The 23,024-nt window shown below is 41.5% G+C and overlaps 1 protein-coding gene across 1 annotated transcript in view; it reads left to right on the top strand.

Moving 5' to 3' along the window:
- Positions 1-23,024, top strand: part of slit3 (slit homolog 3 (Drosophila)) — a gene marked incomplete in the record, with an annotated part of 239,854 nt that overhangs the window by 24,857 nt on the left and 191,973 nt on the right. The window contains 1 exon segment of the mRNA XM_035669718.1: positions 1,621-1,692. Coding sequence (XP_035525611.1) covers positions 1,621-1,692 — 72 coding nt within the window.

Consider the following 23,024-nt stretch of genomic DNA (forward strand, 5'->3'; position numbering starts at 1 on the left):
AATATAGTGCCCATGGACTTGTGGTCTGGTAATATTTCAAAGGTTCCAAGTAGAATAAACTCGTCATTATTATTTGAAAATACACAAAGGATTCTTCTTTTAAAAACCATAACTGTTTTGTGAGCGAACGTCTTAAAATGACTCATAACTGTAATAGTAGCCGGTGACAGTACCAGCAGTTATTTTCTAGGAGCAAGGGTCAATTATTTCAAATGGTGGATATCTCTTTTTGGACTGCAGCTCTCTTTCCATTGGTGCACAAAGGAGTGAAAGTCAGGGTCTTATTATCATTATCACAGGGGTTAAAAGGTCGGTGTCTGTGTCTTCTCCAGCACAGATTCTACTTTGTGACCCCGTGACCCTCCACCCTCCTTTTCTTTTCTTTTCCCCCTCCACGCCTCATTTCTCAGCACAAATGCTTTGGTAGCTTGATAACACTTTCACTCCCTCTCGTCACACTGTCCTCATCTATCTCTGCTGCAGCCAACCCCGCCCTCCTTCTGCACACACTCACACAAGAAGACACATGTTTCTCTTACACACTCTATCTCTTGCTTTGGCCTCACACACACGTCTACCTGTTGGTCAACACCATTCTTTCACTCTCTCCATCTTCCTCCGCCTTTCAGTCCGTTGTGAATAATTGCCATGTGTTCATTTCATGCTTAGTTCAAGTTTCTTAAAGAAGGAATGGTATTTTACACGTATTATATGAGAAGCTGCTCTGCTGTTTTCTTTTAATATTAGTCGAGAAACAGTTTAATGTCCAGAAAGGTTGTCTGAAATATGAATTAATGAAAGCCAGCCCATCTTACTGTTACTTTTAGTTTTTGTTGTGTATAAATGTGCGCATAGAGAAATAAATACTCATGTATGCATATGCAAACGTGTTGTCTATGTATTCATTCAAACTTGGATTGAAGAACGGAAATCGTTTCACACTTGTTTGTCTTCACCAATATTAGTGGATAAGCTATCAGTTTTAGTAATGAGAAAAAGAAATAAATATGAATTCTTTGGCAAAGCTCTTGCATTTTTGTCCTATCTGTCAGGTTAATTTTTTTTAGGCTTATCTGTTTAGGATTATTTCTGCCATTTGGATACACACTAGTGCACTTGGCACTCTTAATCCTCTATTTGATGCTACAGTCCTTTTCTTTTCAGTTGACAAAACAGTTTAGATATTTACCAAAAATGTAAGAGTGGTGCCAATAAAGTGAGTTCCCTCGGAAAAAGCCTTTTCTTTACTAAAAACATCTTTCAGTGAAGATTACAGGAAAACTTTCACTCCCACTCAAATCACATGTGGGGTTGATAGTGATAACTGGCTTCACGGAGCGTACAGCACGATAACCTGTAACTGACACACACATACACACAAAACACAGCATGATAACCTATAGGTCATGATCACAGGAAGCCAGACAGAGTTTCTCATGAGTTTGACGTTTGAACCATGAACCCGCTGAACTACAAGGTAATGCAGTTGCCTGTTTGGTGATAGTTCAATCAACACAAGAGCATATATCGGAGTGATTTATGAGCTTGTATTTTTGCGCGTTTCTGCTCATGTTGAGGTGAGTTAAACACTATGAAACCAGTTTCCTTTTCTCTCCACAGTCGTCTGAACAGAAACAAACTCCAGTTTCTCCCAGAGCTTCTCTTCCAGTCCAACCCCAAACTAGGACGACTGTGAGTACACCTTTCTTGTTTTTCCATCCTTCCATCCAGTGATCCTACTTTCTTCAACTCTCCCATCTCTCTCTCTCTCTCTCTCTCTCTCTCTGTCTCTGTCTCTGACATTTTCTTTCTCTTTTGATGTGTTACGTGATCCATTTGAAAAACACGGCCCTCGGTGCAATGTCAGAACTTTTATCCGGGTTGAGGGTACAAGTCCCGCACCAGGTGACACAGTGCCGCACTGTGCTCCTGTCGAGAGGCGAAAAAGAGTGTATGGGTGTGTGTGCGTACAATTTTAAGAGGTGAAAGTGTGCCTGGAGTGAATGTTTTGCTTGGACCTGTGAGGAATTTTTATTCAGGAATATGGAGTTTTCCCAGAGTATTCAGAGTGTAAGAGCAGGTCACACTGATGCAGAGAAGCCTCCCACTTGCCCTCCTTCTCTCTCTTATTCATCTCACATTCCCAGACATTCTCTCTCTCTCTCTCTCTGGTTCATCTCTCTCTTTCAGTCCCATCGGTTCACCCACCCTGTCTCACTTTCTTCCCCTGTGCTCTCTCTGTCTGCACTCCTTATTTCCACTCAGGTTTTCTATTTGTCTTATCCTCAGAGGGTCTCTGTCAGCTTAGGTTGAAGGTTGAAACACCTTCTAAACTTTATAGCTGTTTGTATTGGGCTGCCTTCAAGTAAAGCTAGAAGTAGACCCTGTGTGTGTGTGTGTGTGTGTGTGTGTGTGTGTGTGCGTGAACCTCTTGTGGAGTAACTGCAGTTATTGTGTGCATTCTTGAGCTTCCATATCATGTATGTGTAAATGTGTGCATGCACGCACCATATAAATATACTGTCTCTGCATATCAGTGTGTTCATGTGCGTCTGTGTGTGTTGCACTGTGTTAGGATAGGGAATACCAGCGCTGGGACATTAAACTTCTCACTTCTCTCACTCTCTTTTATAATGTTTCCATGAGGCAGAACGGCCTTGGAAGCTACTGTAACCTTTCTTTGTTGAAAAAGTATATTCTTCTGGTCTGTTTGTAGTTTTTGACATTATTGGAGTTTTATGTGTTTTATGTTATTAGTGAATTAGACCAGCGAACGTTTTAAAGGAATACACCTCTAAAAGTTTACTTCCCGTAGCCTTGAAAAGTGGGTCTGAAAAGTTAACTTTGTAAAGGAGAAACTTGCTACCTGTCAAGGCTCCAGGTGGTGGGTGGTGACTATTTCATACCCAAAAAATGGTTTCCTAAATGGGACATTTACACAAATGCTGCCTCACAGTATGCTTCAGTTAGAGAACTTACTTTGAAATGAACCGTGAAGTGCGCTACATCACCTCTTCTGTCTATAGTATGCCTCTTCCAGCATTAACAAGGGTCTTATCTACAATAATTAACAGTAATTAATAGATGGTTTCTATCCAGTGAAACCTGTGTGTTTGCAATGTTTAGGTGTTCAGATAAACTGAGGGATTCAGGCAATTCCTCTACATCTTAGGTGAAAAAAAACCCCTCTAAAAACTCATTGGATTATCTAAAAAAAGTGCACTTTCTTTCTTATAGCATGAAAAGTTGAACTGGTTCTCAATGGGCAGTTACAACATGCTCTTTAGGCTTACAATCTATTGAAAAAAACAAACAGAGCAAAGGAATTTTAAAAAACCCCAACAGAAACAACAAATACGGTAATAATAATAGTGGTTTATGATGATGACAATAAATTAACTTGTATTTTCTGTAGCTCTTTCTCAAAATGATCTCTTGTGTTGGCAGAAAAACCACAGAAAGATGAAATCTTCTCAGTGGGGTGCACACTGTGAAACCTCCATTTAAAAGTTTGGACAGACAGATCGTGTGTTTCATATATTTGTGGTGATGCGTGATGTATTGCTGAAGACAGCAAAGTAGACTGTTATGGCTCAGAGCAAATTGTCATTTACGTCAACTGTGGCTTCCAGGATCACACACAGTCAAAACCCCCTCATGTGAACATCAGGGACACACACAGTGACAGAGACAAACACACACAAACACATGTACTCCATACTCCTCACTATGTTTACTTCTTCTTTCCAACCTTTACTCTTGTTCCTCATGAGTGACAGTCTTATTTCCTCCACCGCCTGGCTTACTATTCTATAAAACCTCTAATTGGTCTCGATAGCTCTTATTTATCGCTGGTCGAATATGGATCCCTATAGAGCTCTCAGGCAACTCAGTAAGAGAGTGGAAAGGGTGAACGTGTTCCAAACTTAACATTATAAATCTCATGTTCTTTATATCCCTACTTTGCCATCAGCACAATCTAAATTACAGTGTCTGGAGTTTCCTCCTGATCTTTATTTTTTTTTCTTCTTTCCACTTTTCCCGTTTTTCTCCTCCATCTTTCGGTGCTTTTTATCCCGTCCGACGCGCTTTGCCGCGATTCGAGGAAGTGGCGGTAATGTAAATAGCAAGGTATGTAGATGAGGCAGCCTGCCAGAGATAAAGACCGGAGAAGAAGAAATGGAGGTAGAATGACAGCAGAAAAGAGCAAAAGTCAGAAGGGAGGGAGCCTGAAAGGGAGAATAACAGCAGGAGAGTAAGAAGGAGGAGACAGGGAGGTTTGCTGGTGGCTTTCTGGTTTGGGTTCGTAACCTTCCTCTCTGTCAGCCTCGGTTAGATATTAAATGATGGCAGTGTGATAGGAATTACCTCTTAACCCCCCTATTAAAGCCCTGTGGTCTGAGGTTTGGAGACGGGAGGAGAGGGAAGGAGCTGGACTAGCATTAAGGGAAAATAGGCATGGATTGGAGGTTCTGCTCATGGGGAGGGTGGGAGGTAAGGGCAAGAGGTATCAGGCTGGATAATAGTTTTTTTTTAACCAGAGTCTTGGATTCTGCCGAAATCAACGAAGCCTACGAATCGAAGAGGTTGGCTTTGTGTCATATTGGAAAAATCTTCTAATTGAGCAGTGAGTGCGGATGGCGAGTGGCCGACAGAGACGAATGAACGATAGGTATTGGGGGAGGTCACGTGAAGTAGGGAGATGGATGGATGAAAGGTACTCCGTAGGGGGCAGAGAAAACAAAGATAGGGATGGCGAGATAGATGGATTGTGCACTGGAGTCTGTGGGTTTCAGTATGTGCAGTCTGTGGTCGTTTCCCCCCACAGTTTGCAGAGACTGTGGTCGCACAGCACATGCACCCAGACACACACACAGACACACACACACACACACTCACACACTCACACTAAGATCAGGCTCTGAGTAGAATACATTTGCAAGAAAGGCAATGAATTTCTGGTTTGAAAAGCAACAATCACGATGCCTCGGACGGAAAAATGCGAGCCACTGGTTAGAAGGCTCTCTGTGCATCAGTGCACGTAACAGTGTATCAGAGAGGTTTACTTTGCTAAGTGACTTGATGGCTGTTAGTCTCCTGTCTAATAACACTGACCCAGACTCAGCCTCATCCTGTTATCTTCAATCTCCGCTCTGGCAGTTTGTGCGTGCGTGCGCATGCTTTTTGTGTGCATGCCTGTGAAAGTGTGTGAGTGTATGTTCTGTGCAGGGCCCCCCGCATTTGAACCAGAGCCAGTGATACTCATGAAGCAGCATCATTCTCCCCCATTAAAGCAGCTCCGGTTACAGTTGATTGGTTTGCATGAGAGGAGAGGGGTGCGATGAAGAAGAAAAATGAAAGTAACGTCAGACTCGAGAGAAATTTCCTCTGCTCCTTCACCCCTTTAGCTCCAGTAGGACTTCAGAGGCTCAGTGTTACATAATGTAGGAGGTGATTTTTGACCATAATTCAAATTTTATGGACACTGAAATAAAAGCACTGTCTTGTAGAGATGCAGAACCTATGTTTGTTTTACAAACTACCAATATTTTATTTAAGAATGCAGCTATATGGCATATATTCCATGCCTTAAAAAAATGCTGAACTCTACTGTTTAAAGCAAGACTAGCTTTGAAAATACCAAATAGTTCAATCTTATTTTTTACAAATAAAAAGTTAAATTCATTAAAAATAAAATGCACCATTTTTAAATTCGATAAATACTCTCAGGGGTTTTGATACAGCCCCACTTAAGCACTGAGCAGCTAGTTTTGTTACTTGCAACTAACTCTCATAGCTTTAATAAACAAAATCAACTCATCAAATGTCAAGAAAGGAAAATAAATTCTTGTGGAACAATCCTAAAACACAATACATTCAAACTCTACAGAAAGTAAATAAAGTCTTGTTTGCCTATGTTCACCTTGTAACTGTATTCCCTGTTATCAAACTAGTCAAAATAAACCCTAAATTCAACGCAGTTGGATGTGCAAATACACTGGCTTTACGGTTGTTTTTCCTCTCACATGTTCTTTGGCTCAGTGTGTGTACTACTGCACTGCTGAATCTGTCACTGAGCAGCTCTCATTCTTTGGAGACAGAGCAGTAAATTAGCAAAATAAAATGACAAAAATGTCCCCAAAGATTCGCCCAAAAAAACAGATAGCCGATATATATTAGAACCCTGATTCAGAAGTGTATATGTATATAGCGATATAGAAAAAACTGACAAAAGAACCCAAGAAACTAGCCATCAGATTTTAGTGTGGTAGCATGCTCTTTCTTGTGTAGTACAGCTTTCAGATTATTCCTGTTATTTAACACTGCCGCGGTTCCCCAACGTCCTCACTGCACCTATGAAGTGCATCACAACAGGGATACAAGCAGCTAAACATTCAGCCTAAAAGGGTTTTTGGGAGGCTTAATGGAAAGAAAAGTCCAGAGGGATGCTGGTGAAGGATTTTATCCAGTCAGAGTGTCCTTGAGAAGAATTCTTAATCCCTACATGTTCACTCACTATGGGCCAGTCTGGGTAACAGCATTAGATACATTCCCAAAAAGTTAAAGTGTAGCTAAAGGCTACGGAAAAAAGAGATAGCTGTGGGGAAGAAACTGGATTAAACAGGAGTAAGAAGGGGAAGGGTGGATGGTCCACAAATCATGACTCAGATGGTTGGTAGTCTAAATCCCTGCACTGCTGTGTGGACAGTAATGAGACATGCTCTTCAGCACCATTAGGTTACCCCTTGAGCAAGGCACCTAACCTCTAAATGCTTCAGTGGTGCTCCCAGATGTGAAAGTGCGGACGTCACCCTCCCCCAGTTACTGTAAATACAACTTCAAGGGAAAAGAAGCTGGACGGAGAGAGAGGAATGAGAGAGGGAGGGAAGGCTAAAGGGAGCAGGGGGGTCATTTGAGATGTCTTTTCCTCCTAATTAAGTTAATGGAGAAAGACGAGGAGGCTGCCTTTAATCTTGGCTAATTGTCCATTTAGAGGCGACTGCCATAGTTTACCTGCTGGAATGTTACGGTTAGTATTACAGGAAGTGGGTGTACTCGGCGTGAGCGGTGATTGGCCGCGACAGACGGGCAGCGATTGGTGGGAATGGTCCAAACTCATGTGTGTCTCCTCCTCATCGTGGACTGGTTCACTCATTTACTTTCTTTTCCCTTTTTCTCTTTTTCATGTATGCCCTCTCTCTGTTACACACAAACAGAACAAACAGCGTTGGTGTTTGCATTGCTGTCAGGAATTGTAGGATTGTTTTCTTGCCACTAAGATCCAGGCCCCTTTGTTTGGTTTTCACGCCACTGAGTCCTGGCGAGAAACAAATAAGTCCCAAACACACACACACAGAAGCACACACAAGTACATTTCTCTCTCTCACGCCACCTCTCCCGCTGATTTAACACCACACTGGATGCAGAGTTGTAGGTCTGCGTGTGTGGGTCAATGTGTGTGTGTGTGTTGGTGCATGGCAGACTTTTTACTAAACCACACGCCCACGACAGAACTTCCTAATAATTAAACATGACTCAGAAATACAAACCATGGTATGCAGCTGCACCACAAGGATTGTAGGACCTGACACGCAGCTGCACCACAGGGCCCATCCACAGCAGTGCATGTGTATTTCTCTACAAGTTTATCAATCTTACTTACATTAAATCTCACTTGAAGTAATTGCTTCCTACAACAAGGGAAAACATGCCAGTAGGCTGAAATGGCAGTGGGTGTTCTGGCATGAAACTGCACCAAGAGGCCCATAGGTTCCATGGCGGAGCTGCACCACAGGGCACACACTGACAATCACTGGTATACGGCGAAGGGAATACTTTTACAGAGGGAACCTGACCAGAACTCCTCTAAAATAAGGCTGCTCTTAGCGGCTCGTGTGTGTGTGTGTGTGTGTGTGTTTCCCACAACCCAGACAGCAGTGCGATTTTGTCCTGGGACATATTTAGATAAATACACACTGCAGAGATATGGAAAATCAAGAGAGTGAGACAGAGAGCAAAAGAGAGAGAAAGAGGGAGAGAACCAATGATATCAGGATAATGTGAAGAGGTTTCATTCCAAAAGTTTCATACATTCCTTCATGGCCTACAAAAATACACTCTACTGTACTAACTCAGTGTGTTTCTATACACTTATGAAACAGGTTGCTATTGGATTTGTGCTACATCATCTTAATAGGAAATCCAGTTTCTGTAATTAGGGTTGGGGATTAAAGATGTGATTTCTCCTACTGGAGACTTCTCCAGTACAAACTTGACCGTGTACCCACATCACTGTATCTGTGATTGGCTCCTTACAGGTATGCATGTGCAGGAGAAATACTCCAGACTGGGACCTTATCACTGTTACAGCAGTCAAGAGGAATAAAAGAAGAGATCATTACACATTAAATAGACTGGTATCTGTCGCTTATAGACACACTTCTTCACTGACATTAATAGTGCTATTTCTAACTCTCGTTTTAATGAACATCCTGCTGTTAAATTGACTTTGCTTCCCTCGCTTTGAACGCCGTCCAAGTTTAGTTTTATGTGTGCACGTTTATATTTATGTATTTCAACTTATTGACGTGTGCATATTCAGTCTCACGCACCAGTTCTTTGTCAATGAAAGTTAGGTTTGGTTCCTGCTGTAAAAAAGTCGGGAGGCCAAAAGTTATTGTCTTCTTATGTGGATGTGTGAAAAAAACAAGCCAAAGTGTTTCTTTGCAGGGTGAATTCACCAGCCAGGCAGTCTTAAAGTTCACGTCAGCAACACCTTTCCCTTTCAGCTGCCTACTTTAGCAGCTATAGGCAGTTACCTAGCTCGCCGTAGGGCCAGAACCCATGAAAAGTTCGTGGGAGGCTGGGGGCCTGTAGATTTTCTTTTTGTTATGGCAAAGAATTTTTATATGCTCGCACTGAAATAGCACAGAGGCAGCATGTGGTAGTAATTTAACCTCGCAAATAAAGGTGAGTTGGATGGGGGAAGTAGCCACGGAGCTGCTAGTATAAATAATTAAAACTCACGGACTTTCCCCTTGACCTGTTTACTCTAACGGGGGTTAGGGATGTTTGGAGGCAAATACTGTATATCTGTGGGTGTGTGTCTGTGTGCATACGTATGTGATGGAGGCGCGTGCCTTAAACGTGTGCAATTAGGGTATATACGTTTATGAATACACAGTACGTATGAGTGCGTATATTCTTATGCATGGACTTTTATGCATGCTAAATGTGTATAGTAATTTGTGTCTCTGCTTGCGTCTGCATATTTGCTCATATGTTTGTATACGTCTTGCATTTGTTTATACATGTCTACTTCTATACATGTCTCTGGCTTCGCTCGTGTGTGGTTGTGTGTGTGTGTCTGTACATATAGTTAAGAGAGAGGCAAACTTGATACGGGGCCAAACGCACTCACACAGTGTTTGTTTAATCACAATTTAGGTTTACATGAGAACGCTAATCAAAAACAGACTCGGCTCCCTGGAAAGCTAGAGGAGGAGGAGGAGGAGGAGGAAGAAGAGGAGAGGGATGGAGAAGAGAAGTGAGGGAGAGGAGGAGATGAATGGGGAGACATGAGAGGAATGGGAGAATGTGAACAGGAGGAGGGGAAAGAAAACAAAACTGGGTGACAGGTGAGGTCAGGAGAAGGAGGGAAAGGGAAAGAGAATAAAATGAGAAATGGGAGATGAGGGGAGGCTGGAGGAAAAGGGCATCATAGATACTATGTAAGTGTGTAATTTAAGAGAATAGAAACTTTTGTTGATTGTTTTGTTTCCTACTTAAAGACTGGACTAATGATCTTGCTCTGATTTGAGGTGCTTTATTTTCCCTAAAGGATGCTTTAAACTGGCCTCTGGCCTGCTTTTGTGTGTGTATATGTTTTGATGGGTTGGCTTTTAGTAGTAAAAGCACAATGGAATCGTATGCACACCACACTCCATCACTGACACAAGTCAAACCACTAAACAAATGTAATGTCCCCCATAATTACAATCATGTGTATAAGATAATAGAAAAGACAGATTCTTTCCTCAACAAAGCTCTCAGTTTTATGTCACTGTTGCACTTTTTATAGTGGAACTCCGGACTGCTGGTTTTTTTTTAAAATTCCGGGGCAGCACAGTGAAATAGTGGGTAAAGAAAGACTCATAATGCAAAGGTCAAACTGAAATTCAGTGATGATAACCACAGAGAAGAAAAAAATAGTCAATCAAGCCAGAAGTTTCCCTGAACTCTGTCATATGTAACTTAAAGTTAGTTGTAAGATATCATAGTTTGATATAATTTCATTGTATTAATCATGTTATCGTGCTTTCAAGTGGTGGCCATCTGATTTCAGAATAAATCTCTTAAAGTGTTGTAGCAGTTGAAACCTGACCTACAGTGTAACTGCTGCTGTAGAGTTATGGTGATGTCGTCTCAGTGTGTCTGTCTTCAGTCTCCTCCTGAATTCTTGGAAATGGTGTTTCCAGGTTATTTACTGTAAAGTGACATGCAGGCCTACAGTCAGTATAAATTCAAGCTCCAGCTCAGTGTGGGGCCAAAAAAGTGCTGAAACCTCTCTGTGTCTATATGTGTGTCAAGTTACATTATGAACAGATCTTCCACATGGCTTAGTATTCCTTAATTCAGCTCTATACTCATGGGGAAGTCCAGGGAAAGAGGACGTCCTGAAATATCTCAGTATCCCCAGGAATTAAATCTATAATGGACGATTCTCACAATTTACGTTCAATACCAATGTTTAGTGTCAATGCATAAGGCCTCACAGTAATGTCAAGCACAGACACCGGCCAAATGGCTAGTGAATGTGAGTGAAGCTAATCTACCAGCCACTTGAATATCACATATATATGAATGGTCATAATTTAATTCCTGACAACAGAAAGCAATCAATTTACCATAATTGGTTAGATAGAGTTTTGCATAATCATCGAATACCGACATTCTTATTTAGCTATAGGGATGACAGAAAAAAAACAACCATAAACCAACCAGCTACAGAAGCTTTAGATTTCAGTCATACAGATGTTTATATCATGTGTTCCATTTTAAGAAATCACATAAAAATGACTTTTATGGGTCAACAGTGGGGCTGCAGACGTGTAGAACATGGACTCAACTAGAGAGTGTAGTGTAAATGTAGTTTGTTATTGAAATTAATTAATGTCAAGCAAGTCAGACTTCAAGTTTATCACCTGCATCGATAGCTAAACTTTTAAGTAGGAATTTAGCTGAAAATAAAAACAAACAAAAAAATCTTAGGTATTAGTCTCGGTTGTCAGAAAAGAGCTGAACATGTCCTAGAAACAGAGTGTGTGCAATGTGTTCACTCATTTCCTGAGTGGGCTTAGAACTCAAGAAATCACCCACATTGCACAAATAGTGTTATGTGATGCACCACTTTTTAGGTGTATCGGTGTTTAGTGAATACAAGTCAGTGGAATTGTTTCAGTTCATATGTGCGTGTCTGAGTGTGTGTATTTGTGGGTAATATTTCGACTTTGTGGGAGGTCTACATAGCTACTGCTCTCGTTGTTGATCATTATTATGGCTACAGACTGTTGGAACTGGTTAACGTCACACACATGCGCACGCACACACACCCACCCACACACACACACACACACACACACGGACAGACACATGTAGGTGTCCAGAGAGTCATACTTTCTGTGTTTGGGCCTTACAAGTGCGTGTGTGTGTGTGTGTGTGTATGTGTGTGTCAGAAGTTAGACTTGTGATTTATACTGTTTAAGTAAAGTCTGATTGTTACAAATGAACTTAAACTGTTATTATTGCTCTGGTGTAATCAGAGTCATACACTCTCACGCACATGGAACGACCCACAAACACTCTGTATCTTTCACACACACACACACACAGTCACATACAAAACTACAGATATACACATCGACCCACGCACTGTGGAGACACACAAACAAACACGAACCAGTTCTGTCGCTCTTTCCTTCTCTCCTCATCCGTCTTACTGTCACACAAACACATTCATGCAAAGGAAGAGCTGTCACATGTGTTGCAACTGTTTCAACTCATTTAAGAAACTGCAATATTTCCAGATACATCTCTTGGTGGTGTAAGCCCTGCTGCAACACTATTACGACTATTCAGCGCCTCTCAGGAATTCATCAGTGTTTCCCCCCTTTAGCTGAGTGTGAAGTCTTCCTGTCCTGAGTAATTTGAACGTCTTTTATTACCGCTTTTATTGAGGATAAAGTCATGCTCAGATCTTACCTAAAACACAAAACATTTAAAAAATAAATTCTACCCAAACTGCAGCGTCATGCGGCGAAACTGCATACTGAATCAGAGTTTGTCTGTTTGTCATTACGTTACTATGGTGTAACATGCTGGCTATAAAGACCTGACTAACTAGGTCTAAAAGCTGGAAGCTTTTACATCATCCATGTACCACTGCAGTTGAGTCAACAGCAAAAATAACAAACATAAGCTGCTACATGAAACATTTTATCATCACTAAATCATGTCCATATTGAGGCAGAAACATTAGAATAAACACTGCAAACAAAAAAAAAGCCCCCACCAAGAAGATTGGCAGCTTCAACACAGCCTCTAAACTGAATTTAACATTGTGTGCCACCTTGTCTGTTGGGCTGGAAATCTGCTGGACTGCTTTACAAGACAAAACCAAAACTAGACGGCGGTGCTGCTGTTCTTCCAGCGCAAATGGAGCTGTAGTTTGTAGAGTTTCAGATGGCAGTGGAAGATAATAGAGTTGAAGACATTTGATAAATCACTTCCAACATGATTACCCTTTTAAGAGAAAACATTTGACTGAACAGCCAAAGATCCTCTTTGTGAATATAAGCAGAAGGGCTAATGGGAAAATGTGGTTCTTACTTTAAAAACATTTACATTAACAACACCACAGATGCATGACAAAGACTACCATTGTAATAGTAACTATACCAAGCTATCACAGTAAATTAAAATAAATACAAATATATTGATATTTCAGGTACAATTTGCACCTGATAGAGTAATGTGAGAAAATATCACAGATTACTGTGGCAGTATTATGCTTTTCTCTGGTGTTAGACATAGTCATGTACAGAGGTGACAAATTAAAGAAACCCAGTTGAGGTTTTGGACCAACATGTTAAGTGCAGCACATTTAGGCGGTGTGTGATGCTCGTCAAAGCACCTATTGTTTTCTGTAGGCTGGCACACTGGTGGTGTCTTGGTACGTGCAACTGCAAGATGTCACAGGTGGATATGTCCACGAAGCAGTTTAATCCTGGTATATGATGGGCTTGATGTGTCATAAATAAACGAGTGCCAAATGCAGCGGTCTGCGACGTCACCGATGTGTTTTGCACTTTGACCACCATCATCACAACACCAGATAATATATTTTGAAACAATGGTCTTCATCCCTTCAGTAGAGCTGAGAGACTTTGGGATTATGCCAAGGAGCACTGAAGTGAGGCTCCTGGTGAAACAACACCTTGCAATTTGTGTTGCTTTTTCCTTTAATTTGTCACCCTTCTGTTCATTGTTTGTGGGTTAGTGATTGCAAGAAAGAAGCACATTTATTTTGAGAGATCCTGAAAGCGAAGCTGAAGGCTGTACATTCAGTGATGCTGACAGTGGCACAGTGGTAGTTATGGTTCTCATGAAATATGTGGACTCAGAGAGGGAGGAAATGACTGTAAATCAGGCCAACCAACATCTAAACCTATTTCACATTCATTATCTGGAATCAATGTATGTAGATACGGCACAGCCTTGTGAAAAAGAGGATTTACAGTAAACAGAGTGCACAGAGAGACAGACAGCGAGAGAGAGAGAGAGAGAGAGAGGAACAGTATGATGGTGGGACGAAGGTTGAGGAGAGTGAAGATAGAGGAAATGAAAGACTCAGCAGAAGTGGACAGAGAGAGAGAGAGAGAGAGAGAGAGAAAAAGAGAGAGAGTCAGCCACATGAATGGGGTGAGAGGAGATTTAACCAGGCCTGCTCTAAATACAGAGCACCGCAAAGCCACTTTAAAACCTGTAGAGATATATTTATACATCACACACAAATGCACACAAACACACACACACAGTGACTGGAAAACACACCGCCAGTGTGTGCAGTTTCCCTGTTTGTTTCTGCCTCTCTCTCCCTCTTTCTCTCTCTCTCTCTCTCAAACAGAAACACATACACACACACAGAAAACCCCACTCAACCCCTCAGTCTCAAACATGACTGTAGACTTTTCTGATGTTATTATGTAACAGTTGGGGCTCCACCTGTCGAAAGCTTTGAACTTTAAAATAGCTCTAATTTTGTTAGTTTTACATCTACATTAAAATAAGTTGTCGTTTCAGGTACAAAACTGGTCTACAAATGCCAAAATTGGATCTCAACTCATACCAGTTATGTTGCATATGAAGAGCTGTTTATAGCTGAATCCGTACCTACCCAAATAAAGGCATACTGCAATGGAAAAGGGGCTCATTTTGTTAGGAGAATGAATGAAAAGATAACTGAGTGGGAGCAAATAGGAGACAGTTATTTTTAGGTTGAGAAAGATAATTAAAGATCCTAAAAAGCCATGACAGTTTGTGTATGTTGTTCAAATCAAGTTACAAACATGAGGGTTTATCTTGTTTGGGTTGGGAATTCTTCTCACGGCTGAATATGCACGTAGACGTCACTGTGTGTTTGAGCGCGTGTGTGTGTTTGCGTGCGAGAGAGAGGGAGACAAAGTATTAGCTGTTGTGTTTGTGCTAGTGTGAACTAAACAAGCGAAGCAGGAATGTGCGTTTTTGTGTTCAAACAAAGAAATATGAAACCATGAAAAAAAAAAAAAATCCTCTACCCGCCTCCCCCTCTTTCCTCTTATCTACAAAAGTGTGTGTGCATTTATGTGTGGTGTTTGTTCAGTAGGAGCATCTGCTTTTGCACTCTGAGTCCACTGGCAGTGTGTTAGAGTTTATGTGTGGGCATGCCTCGAGTGAGCACGTGTGAGTGCACCGCTCTAACCATCATCAGGAGCCAAACAGCTGTGTGTCTTCCTTAATGGTCAGAAGCTCCCTTAACGCATTTAGATATCCTCATTCCCTTTTTAAGTGTGTGTCCATCTCTGTAAAGCAGCTAAATGTGACTTGAAAGCTCACAAACGCTTAGCAACACTAGCAGCGGCAACTGTGTAGCTGAGAGAGAGCTAAAACAAATGAAATGTATGTTTAGAAATAAGAGTAGAGAAAGAGAAACACTGCACTCAGAGGCAGAAGTGTGTGTGTGTGCTCAGCCGCACACATTGTTTTCTGCAAACTTGTCATCCTGAATTTTGGTCACTTTTACAAGCACAGCGTCATGCTCGTGGTATAACCCCATGGCCTTGTGTGTGTCTCAGCGTGCCTGTGATAGGTTTCTGTTTCAATTAAAGACAATAGGCTCCAGTGGCCCGCCCGCTAATTCGTAGCTTCGCTTTATAAGGCCACCAAGTCACCGCAGCCTCTCCAGTATAAAACAATGCCACTGCTACACATCCAGCTATCTTACATTATCTGTAGATGACTTTACTTTTGTACTACTGCTGCTCCTGCTCAACCTAATCTTTTTGAAATTCTGCAGCTCTATAAAAAATTCCCACAGAACTGATTCCTTGAGTCTATAATTGTACACTGACTGAAACTAAAACTCAGCACTGAAACCTGCACTCTAAGGCTTTTGCTATAAACAAATCTGTCAGCTTGTTTTTAGCAGTAATAATAGCATCTGCGTCTGGGTAATTTGTATAATTTTGTAAATGCTACACCTCTGTGGTGAGATGCATCGTTCGTCCAAGTTTTGCCAGTATGCAGCCGCTGGTGTCTAAGATACGGTACATGGCGGAGAGATGGATGAATAAAACAATGAACAAATATGTGACAGAAATAAAATCCCATCTGGGAGAGGGTTTTTGACTCCAGAGCGAGTTTTATTTTCAGCTCAAAGTCGGTTATTCTGTTTATACCACGACCACACACCAGATTGTTCATTATATTTTGGATGAAATAGAAACCTTGTGTCGGCACTAACTTTGTCAGCTTGAAAACACTAATTTACTGCTCCATTAAGTGGTAGAAGCTGTAGCCTTGTTACAGCCAAAATAAGTAGTGATCTATGTGTATATGGTTACGCATAATCATTTAGAAAAGTTGATGAGGCCTCCGTGTTAAAGCCCTGATATGTGAAAAATACACACCTAAAAAAATAACACACACCTTATGGTCAATCAGCATAAAGAGTATGATATGCAATGTACCGTATTCATGATGGATCATTCTGCTTCCAGTAAATGGCCATTTTTATAGGTGGTTGGCCCAAAACACAAAAGGAGACAGAATCAGTGAGAAAGAGAAAGAAAAACAAATCTCAAGTGCCAGCAGGAGATGATGATTACGGCAGAGGGATGTTTGATGTGTGGAAAAGTTTGTCTCCACCGCTGAACATCAATAAACAGCCGACTGCAGTTACCAACACGGACAAAAGAGAAATAAACCGTGGAGAAAGAGACACATACCGAGAGAGGGAGGAAGAGGGAAAAATGATCACAACAGATAAAGACAGGGAGGGAAAAAAGAGGGAGGAGAAGAGAGGAAGAAATGCAGGGAGAAAGAGAGAGACCAGATGAAAGAGAAAGAAATTAGACGGTGAGAAAGAAACATAGAGTACAAACCTTCTTAGTCAAAGAAAGCAAGGTATTCAGGAAATCAGTTCGCCGCAGTAATCAGATTTCTCCGCTATCAAAAAAAGCTTATTTAGTAACTGTGCCTTACTTATTCAAAGTGTCTGCGTGATACAGGAGGTTGTTTCCTGGCGTTGGAGCGTTTGAACTCACAGCGCAGTGACAAAATGAGCACAGTAGTGAGGGTGGATTCAGTGTTACATATAATGATCTCTTCTTTCGTCTCTGTTGTCACAGACACTAACCCAAGAAATTGGCTTTCACCAGGAGAAATCTAGCTGGGGAAATCTGGTTTCCATAATCCCCTACCTCGATTCCGAAAAGCAGATTTCTTGTTTACATGACATTGTAGAAATCAGATCTCTTCAGACTTCCTGAAGTGTAAATGCACTCCTAGACATAGAGCCACAGCAGAAAGAAGAAGAAGAGAGCATGTAGGACAAAGAACCAGGCAGAGAGAGCGAGACAGGCTGACAGAAAAAGAGAGCGAAAAAGAGAAAGAGAGCGTGTAATAGCTAGAAACACACAGACCAGAACAAATAATCACGTCGGTGATAGTGAGATGTCTAGGAGGGACACATGCTGTAGTGGGGCCACGGAGGAAATGACAGCGAGTGAGACCTTGAGAGAGAGAGAGAGAGAGAGAGAGAGGGAGAGAAGGGAGAAGAAGATCAAGAACCAAAGAGAGGGACAGCAAATGAGTGCCGGCACCAGTCAGTATCAGCGAGAGACCAAGCTAAATAAATGGCCACAGGCGTCAAGTGGTGCCAAGCGCTACTGAAGTCCACGCCACCCACTGCCTGGTGGCCACTTTCATGTGGTCACTTAAGAGATGATGTCAGTGGCCGCTCCTTGGCTGCATTTCCACTGCCCTGCTGCAACTGTTTCTGCTCCACCGGTTCTGCGTGAGGATTAACAGGCTGATTCACACCAGATTTGTCCAACCGAAGGGATCTAGCAGCACTCACTATGTGTGTGTATTAGCATGATATTTTATTTGCCATGAACATGTGACCATCACAGAGAGAGGCTTGAGTTTCCTGCTTTATTTTGAAATTACATTTATGTTTGATTTTCTCTTTCTGAATGACAAGGCTCAAGATATTCAGGTTTTTTCAGTTTTTTCTGGAAATGGAGGTATTGGTTACATGCTTTCATCAAGACGCATAAGTTTAGTTTAACCCACAACCACAACTGTTGGTGATCAAACTGTCAATCATGTCACAGTTTATGACACGGTTTGGGAGGCAAAGACAATTTTCTGAAGAAAAAAAAACCCAACAAATAACTGTGCCTCTCTCTGACCAGATACAGCGTCTGTTCTTTACAAGGTGTTGGACACACTGCTGAGGAGCTGTTAGCTGACAAGAGCATGAACATGTCTACACACACACACACACACACACACACACACACACACAATATACAATATAGGCATGCATATAAACACATTCATGCCACCTCACTGACAAGGTACTCTGTGATCTTGCCGTCACACGTGTGTGTGCGTGCCTTTTGCCAGCCACAGTCAGTGTGTGTCAGTTTGTCTGGTAGATTGCGCATGCATTCATAGCCAATGAAATCACTCCACAAAATTGGGTTGCATTCTCAAAAAAAGTACTGATGCCAAACCTATTAAACCCTAATAATCCTGTAAAAATATGCAGTGTTTAAAGAGTGAAATGAAAGCGAGAGTTGTTGTTTAGTTTGATTTATCAGGCTAATTAAGCACTTAAGACCACTATCAACAATTAGGGTTTTGAACCATTTGGTTCAATATTGTAACTCTTTGGTGTCCCTCTCTTTCTTTTACAGCCCCTCTCACTCTGTCTCATCTCTCATTCTTGCTCTCTCTCCTGCATTTTTGGCATTTCTTCCATATTTGCTGCGAGTGAATCGTGTCTGAGTCACACAGACATGTGGCTTTCATTAGACCGTCTTAGTGTTATTAAGATGAGCGAAGGCACACAAATACACAAACACAGACAGGGGAACATATGGATGTACATCCCTCAGGAATCTGCATGTGGTCATATTGTTTTATGAAAGGTGTCCAGGTCCTGTTGTGGGGGATAAATTTTATGTGTGTGCGTGTGTGTGTGTATCTGTGTGAGTAATTTTCTCCCGAATGAGTAAACAACACAACATCAGAGTAAACACATGTAATTGTGCATCAATCTCACTGTGGATTATGTCAGAGCTCCTTCTTTATTTTAATTTGCCTTTCTAAATAGTAAATGGTGTGTGTTAGATTAAGGATATTGGCACCATGTGCACTTCTCAGAACTAGTCTTATTGTTCTTTGTGTCAGTTGGAGGTTGAGATGGTTGAAATGTGGCAAGGAGTGGCCATTATTGAGATGTTTGTTTCATGGCTGACATTGTGAGGGGAATGGCAAAAATGGGGCTTAAGAGTGGGTTGGCAAAGTTGGCCACAAGAAAACCCTCATGACCGATGTTAAATTCATTACTAGAAAGGATTTTGAATGTGCCACCGCCTGATGCTTAAACATTTCCAGGTTGTAGCAAAACAAACTCAACTCAACTCAGCTTTACTTATTTATACTCCATCTCAACTCGGAAGAATCGATCTGCTGATGGGTGTCATTTGATGCAAAAAGTGGCTACTAAATAAACCTTAACTGTGCTACAAGAAGTTTTTTTTTTTAACTGGTTATAAAACAGTCTCAGTTTAATACCAGTGTTTCCATATGACCTACATAAACATAAATGATTATTAGTGAAAAGACTGGCTATTTCTATGTATAGTAGTTACTCTTAATGCCAGCAACCAGGTCGGATTCCTCTTGAAATAAATGAAACGAAGCGGTAGAAACACTACCGCTTTATCCACAGGGGTTGCCAGAATCAACACATATGAAAGTTCCTTGCAGGGGCTTTAAAGACAGAAATGAATTCAACATGAATGCAGCCTTAGACTCGTTGCATAGACTGTCTTGTCAGGCTCGTATCACTGCGCCTCCAACACTGACCTAACCTTGACCCAATCAGACAATCGTATCATAAAAGCTGCAAATCAGAGGACTTCTCAGGGCAGATTGTCATTGTTGTTTGATAGGCGTCAGCAATCAGACGATCAGAGAAGGACAGAAAATCAACAGGCGTCACTGACGTCACAACCTCTCAAACACAAAGGATTGTGGGAAGCATAGAGGCGGGCAGAGTTTGACATTGTTGGCTTCAAGAGACCACAGAAATGCCAGAGATTTGTGGGTATCCGTATGTGTGTGCGAATGACTTTGTGTCAATATTTTGTGCGGCTTCATGTTGTCATGTGTGATTGCTTTTGCTCGTATTTAACATTTTATGTGTGTGTGTGTGATGACATGCAACAATGTCATGGATAGCGAACATAGCTGTGTTCTGAGGCTGCTCTGATTTTAATTAACACTGTCTCGTTAACGCACACACTCACACTCACACAGTTACAGACTCCTTCCTGGAACACTGTGGACCTACCACACACATATATGGATTATGTTTTAAATGACGGGAATAAGGCTTTGAACACACACACACACACACACACACACAGATGCACACTTTGGGGCCCTGATGCCCGCTCTCTTTGAAAACCTTGCCAAGTCTAGAGTAGCAGACATTATGTGTGTGTGTCTGCGTGTGTGCAATATGTTGTGTGTGTGTGTGTGTGTGTGTGTGTGCAAGTTCCACTCTCATCATCTAAAACATATCAGTGTGTATAATTACAGGCCTCCGGTTGGCCAGAAACATCTTCTGGAGTCAATTGGAGTGTCTAAGTACCCAATTTAGAAAACGCAACAGTCATCATCGTCGTCGTCATCCGTGATTTTCTTCATCATCGTGATCACCAACATTTGTTTTTCTTTCTCTTGTTGTTGCTTTTATTTTCTCTTAAGATAAACAGCCCTCTGTCTTTATATTCTCAGTGGGTAGGTTATAGGGCAGAGTTTACAAGTTTATCTGTTAAATTGTCACAGAAGACACTTGGGGACGTAAACATGTGCAGCGGTTTTATTGATTTCAACCATCAGATATGTGATTAGATGTGTGTCAAATGTGGACACTGATTGGAAGATTTTAACCATTTCTTTATTACAAATGATACCAATAATGATATGAATTACTGTTGTAAAATCCTACTTTGGCTGGAGAAGTCAAAGTCAATAGAACAGCAGATATTAAGCTAGTACACACTGAGGTTAGCCTCTGCTGCCGTGTGTGTGTTTGCATAATGTGATTTTAGAATGTGTACACAATACTTCAATGGTAAAATTAAATAAATTCAATTTAAAGAAAAGTGTATGGTGATTTAATTTGTGTCCTCTTAAACTGTCTGCAACCTTTTCCTATTTTCCTTTCCATCTAAGGGCTGAGTGATAGTTTGTCCGTGCACGCTGACAAGCTTAATTCACAGGGGGAAGTCTGCGTTACACGTATGTAGAAGAGAAGCCAAAACGAGAAGAGAGAGGACTGAAAGATAAATGGTAGAATGTGGGCAGAGAGAAATGGGAGTAAGAGACAGTGAGAGTAAGTCAACAGTCAACACCAACATAAATCACAACCTGCTTCTCTTCTTCTACTCTTCCTGTCTTTCCTCTCCTGTCATTTCTTCTGCTCTTTGTCTCCGCAAACCTTCGTTGCCAGGGGCTGACATCCTGGAGAGGCACAGGTCACCTCCTACACCGTGTTTGTCCTGACATTTCACAAGATATAGATCATGTTGGAAATAGCCTCACACTCACAAAAACATGTGGTTTCAAATATTTCACCTTAAAACAGACGTCATCTGTCATGTGGTATTTGTGCTCTCCAGTGTCTTCATTAAGACGTGTCTGGATTTGAGAACTATTACACATATTGTTTTGCCACTGTGTCTCATTTTCTCTTCAGTCTGTTTAAACAACATCTCTGAGAGCTCTTATGTTTTTTTTCCTCACACAATCCAGCATCGATACAATCCTCTCAGTTGTCTCCTCTGGGATTTTTGGGATAATTGGAGTTCCTTCCAGGCCATTGTCTGTCGGTCCAGTTCAAGAGGTTGACCCTCTGTGTCCGACAGCAGCACAGCCCCGTCCATGAGTGCTTGTCTTGTTCATAATCTGCTTCCCGTTTCCCCGTGTGTGTTACAAATTGTAAGTGGAGCTAAAAAAAAAAAGCACATTTGTGTGTCAGATAGCAAAATATCGCCACCACTTTTCCTCTCTGCTAATGAGCTCCTAACTGTAAACAGTGTGTCTCTCACTGCTAAGTAGTGTACACTTGTACAGAGAGACCATTACTGACTAATATAAACACAGTGAGGGGTTTTTGAATTTGCAAATTGGAGTGTCTTCCTAATTTTCTAAAGCGTGGCGCGAGGTGGAAAATACTACATATCACAAAAACCAGCTCTTGTCTTGAACCCTCAGAGCAAATAAAGCCTAAAGTGTAGATATTACACAATTGATTTTATCTCTCGAAATCGGAAGATTACATACATTTTTCAGGGTTTTACTTTGGGAATATTGTAATTCTTCTTTCTGTTTAGATTCTAAACATGTCCATTAGTGGGCCTAGCCTTCAGCTGTACTGTAAATCATGCTTTCTGCTTGAAGTGTTCAGATAACTGCAGTAACAAATGCTCCAAAAGTATCTCTGGATTTATACAAAAAGAGGCTCAGCACTAAATGGTTCACTTTGAGGTTTAAAAAAACTTAATGGGCAATAAAAGGAACGTCTCTCTTCCCCTCTGATAATCCCTCTTTCTCTCTAAAGTGTTTCCTTCTCTTTGTACTACTTTAAGCCACTTCCACCGCGCACACATACACACAAGCTGTAGACACATTATACTCATACAGACCCTCTATTAATCACCGGTCTAATTCTGGGGGTAGATGTAGTAATAATAGCAGTTTCAGCTTTTTGGCAGTGCTCTGCTGGTAAATAGACCATTCTACTTGTCCGGAAAAGGCCGTGAGATGAAAGACTCCTGGAGGAGCCACATTAATGAAATCTGCTGAGTGAAAACTGAACTGGAGGAAGGGCCCTCTACCTGGAAACACACACACACACACACACACACACGCACACTTACAGACAAGCGGAAGCAAGAGGCTTGTCTGTAAGGAGGCATGCAGATGTAGACACAGAACATACACACAGGTTTTCATTGGAATATAGATCCTGACGTGCACGTATACACACACCACATGCACACACACCTGACTGCAGTGCTGAGGGAGTTGCCTGCTGCCTTCAATGGGTCAGTGAACAGCAGCCATGCAAAGAGAAGTACAGGCTTCCTGTTCATTCTGCACCCTCTCTCTCTCTCTCT

This window comes from Morone saxatilis, unplaced genomic scaffold (genome assembly GCF_004916995.1).
Source record: "Morone saxatilis isolate NCDOM2014 unplaced genomic scaffold, NCSU_SB_2.0 Contig22, whole genome shotgun sequence".
In the NCBI taxonomy this organism is placed as follows: domain Eukaryota; kingdom Metazoa; phylum Chordata; class Actinopteri; family Moronidae; genus Morone; species Morone saxatilis.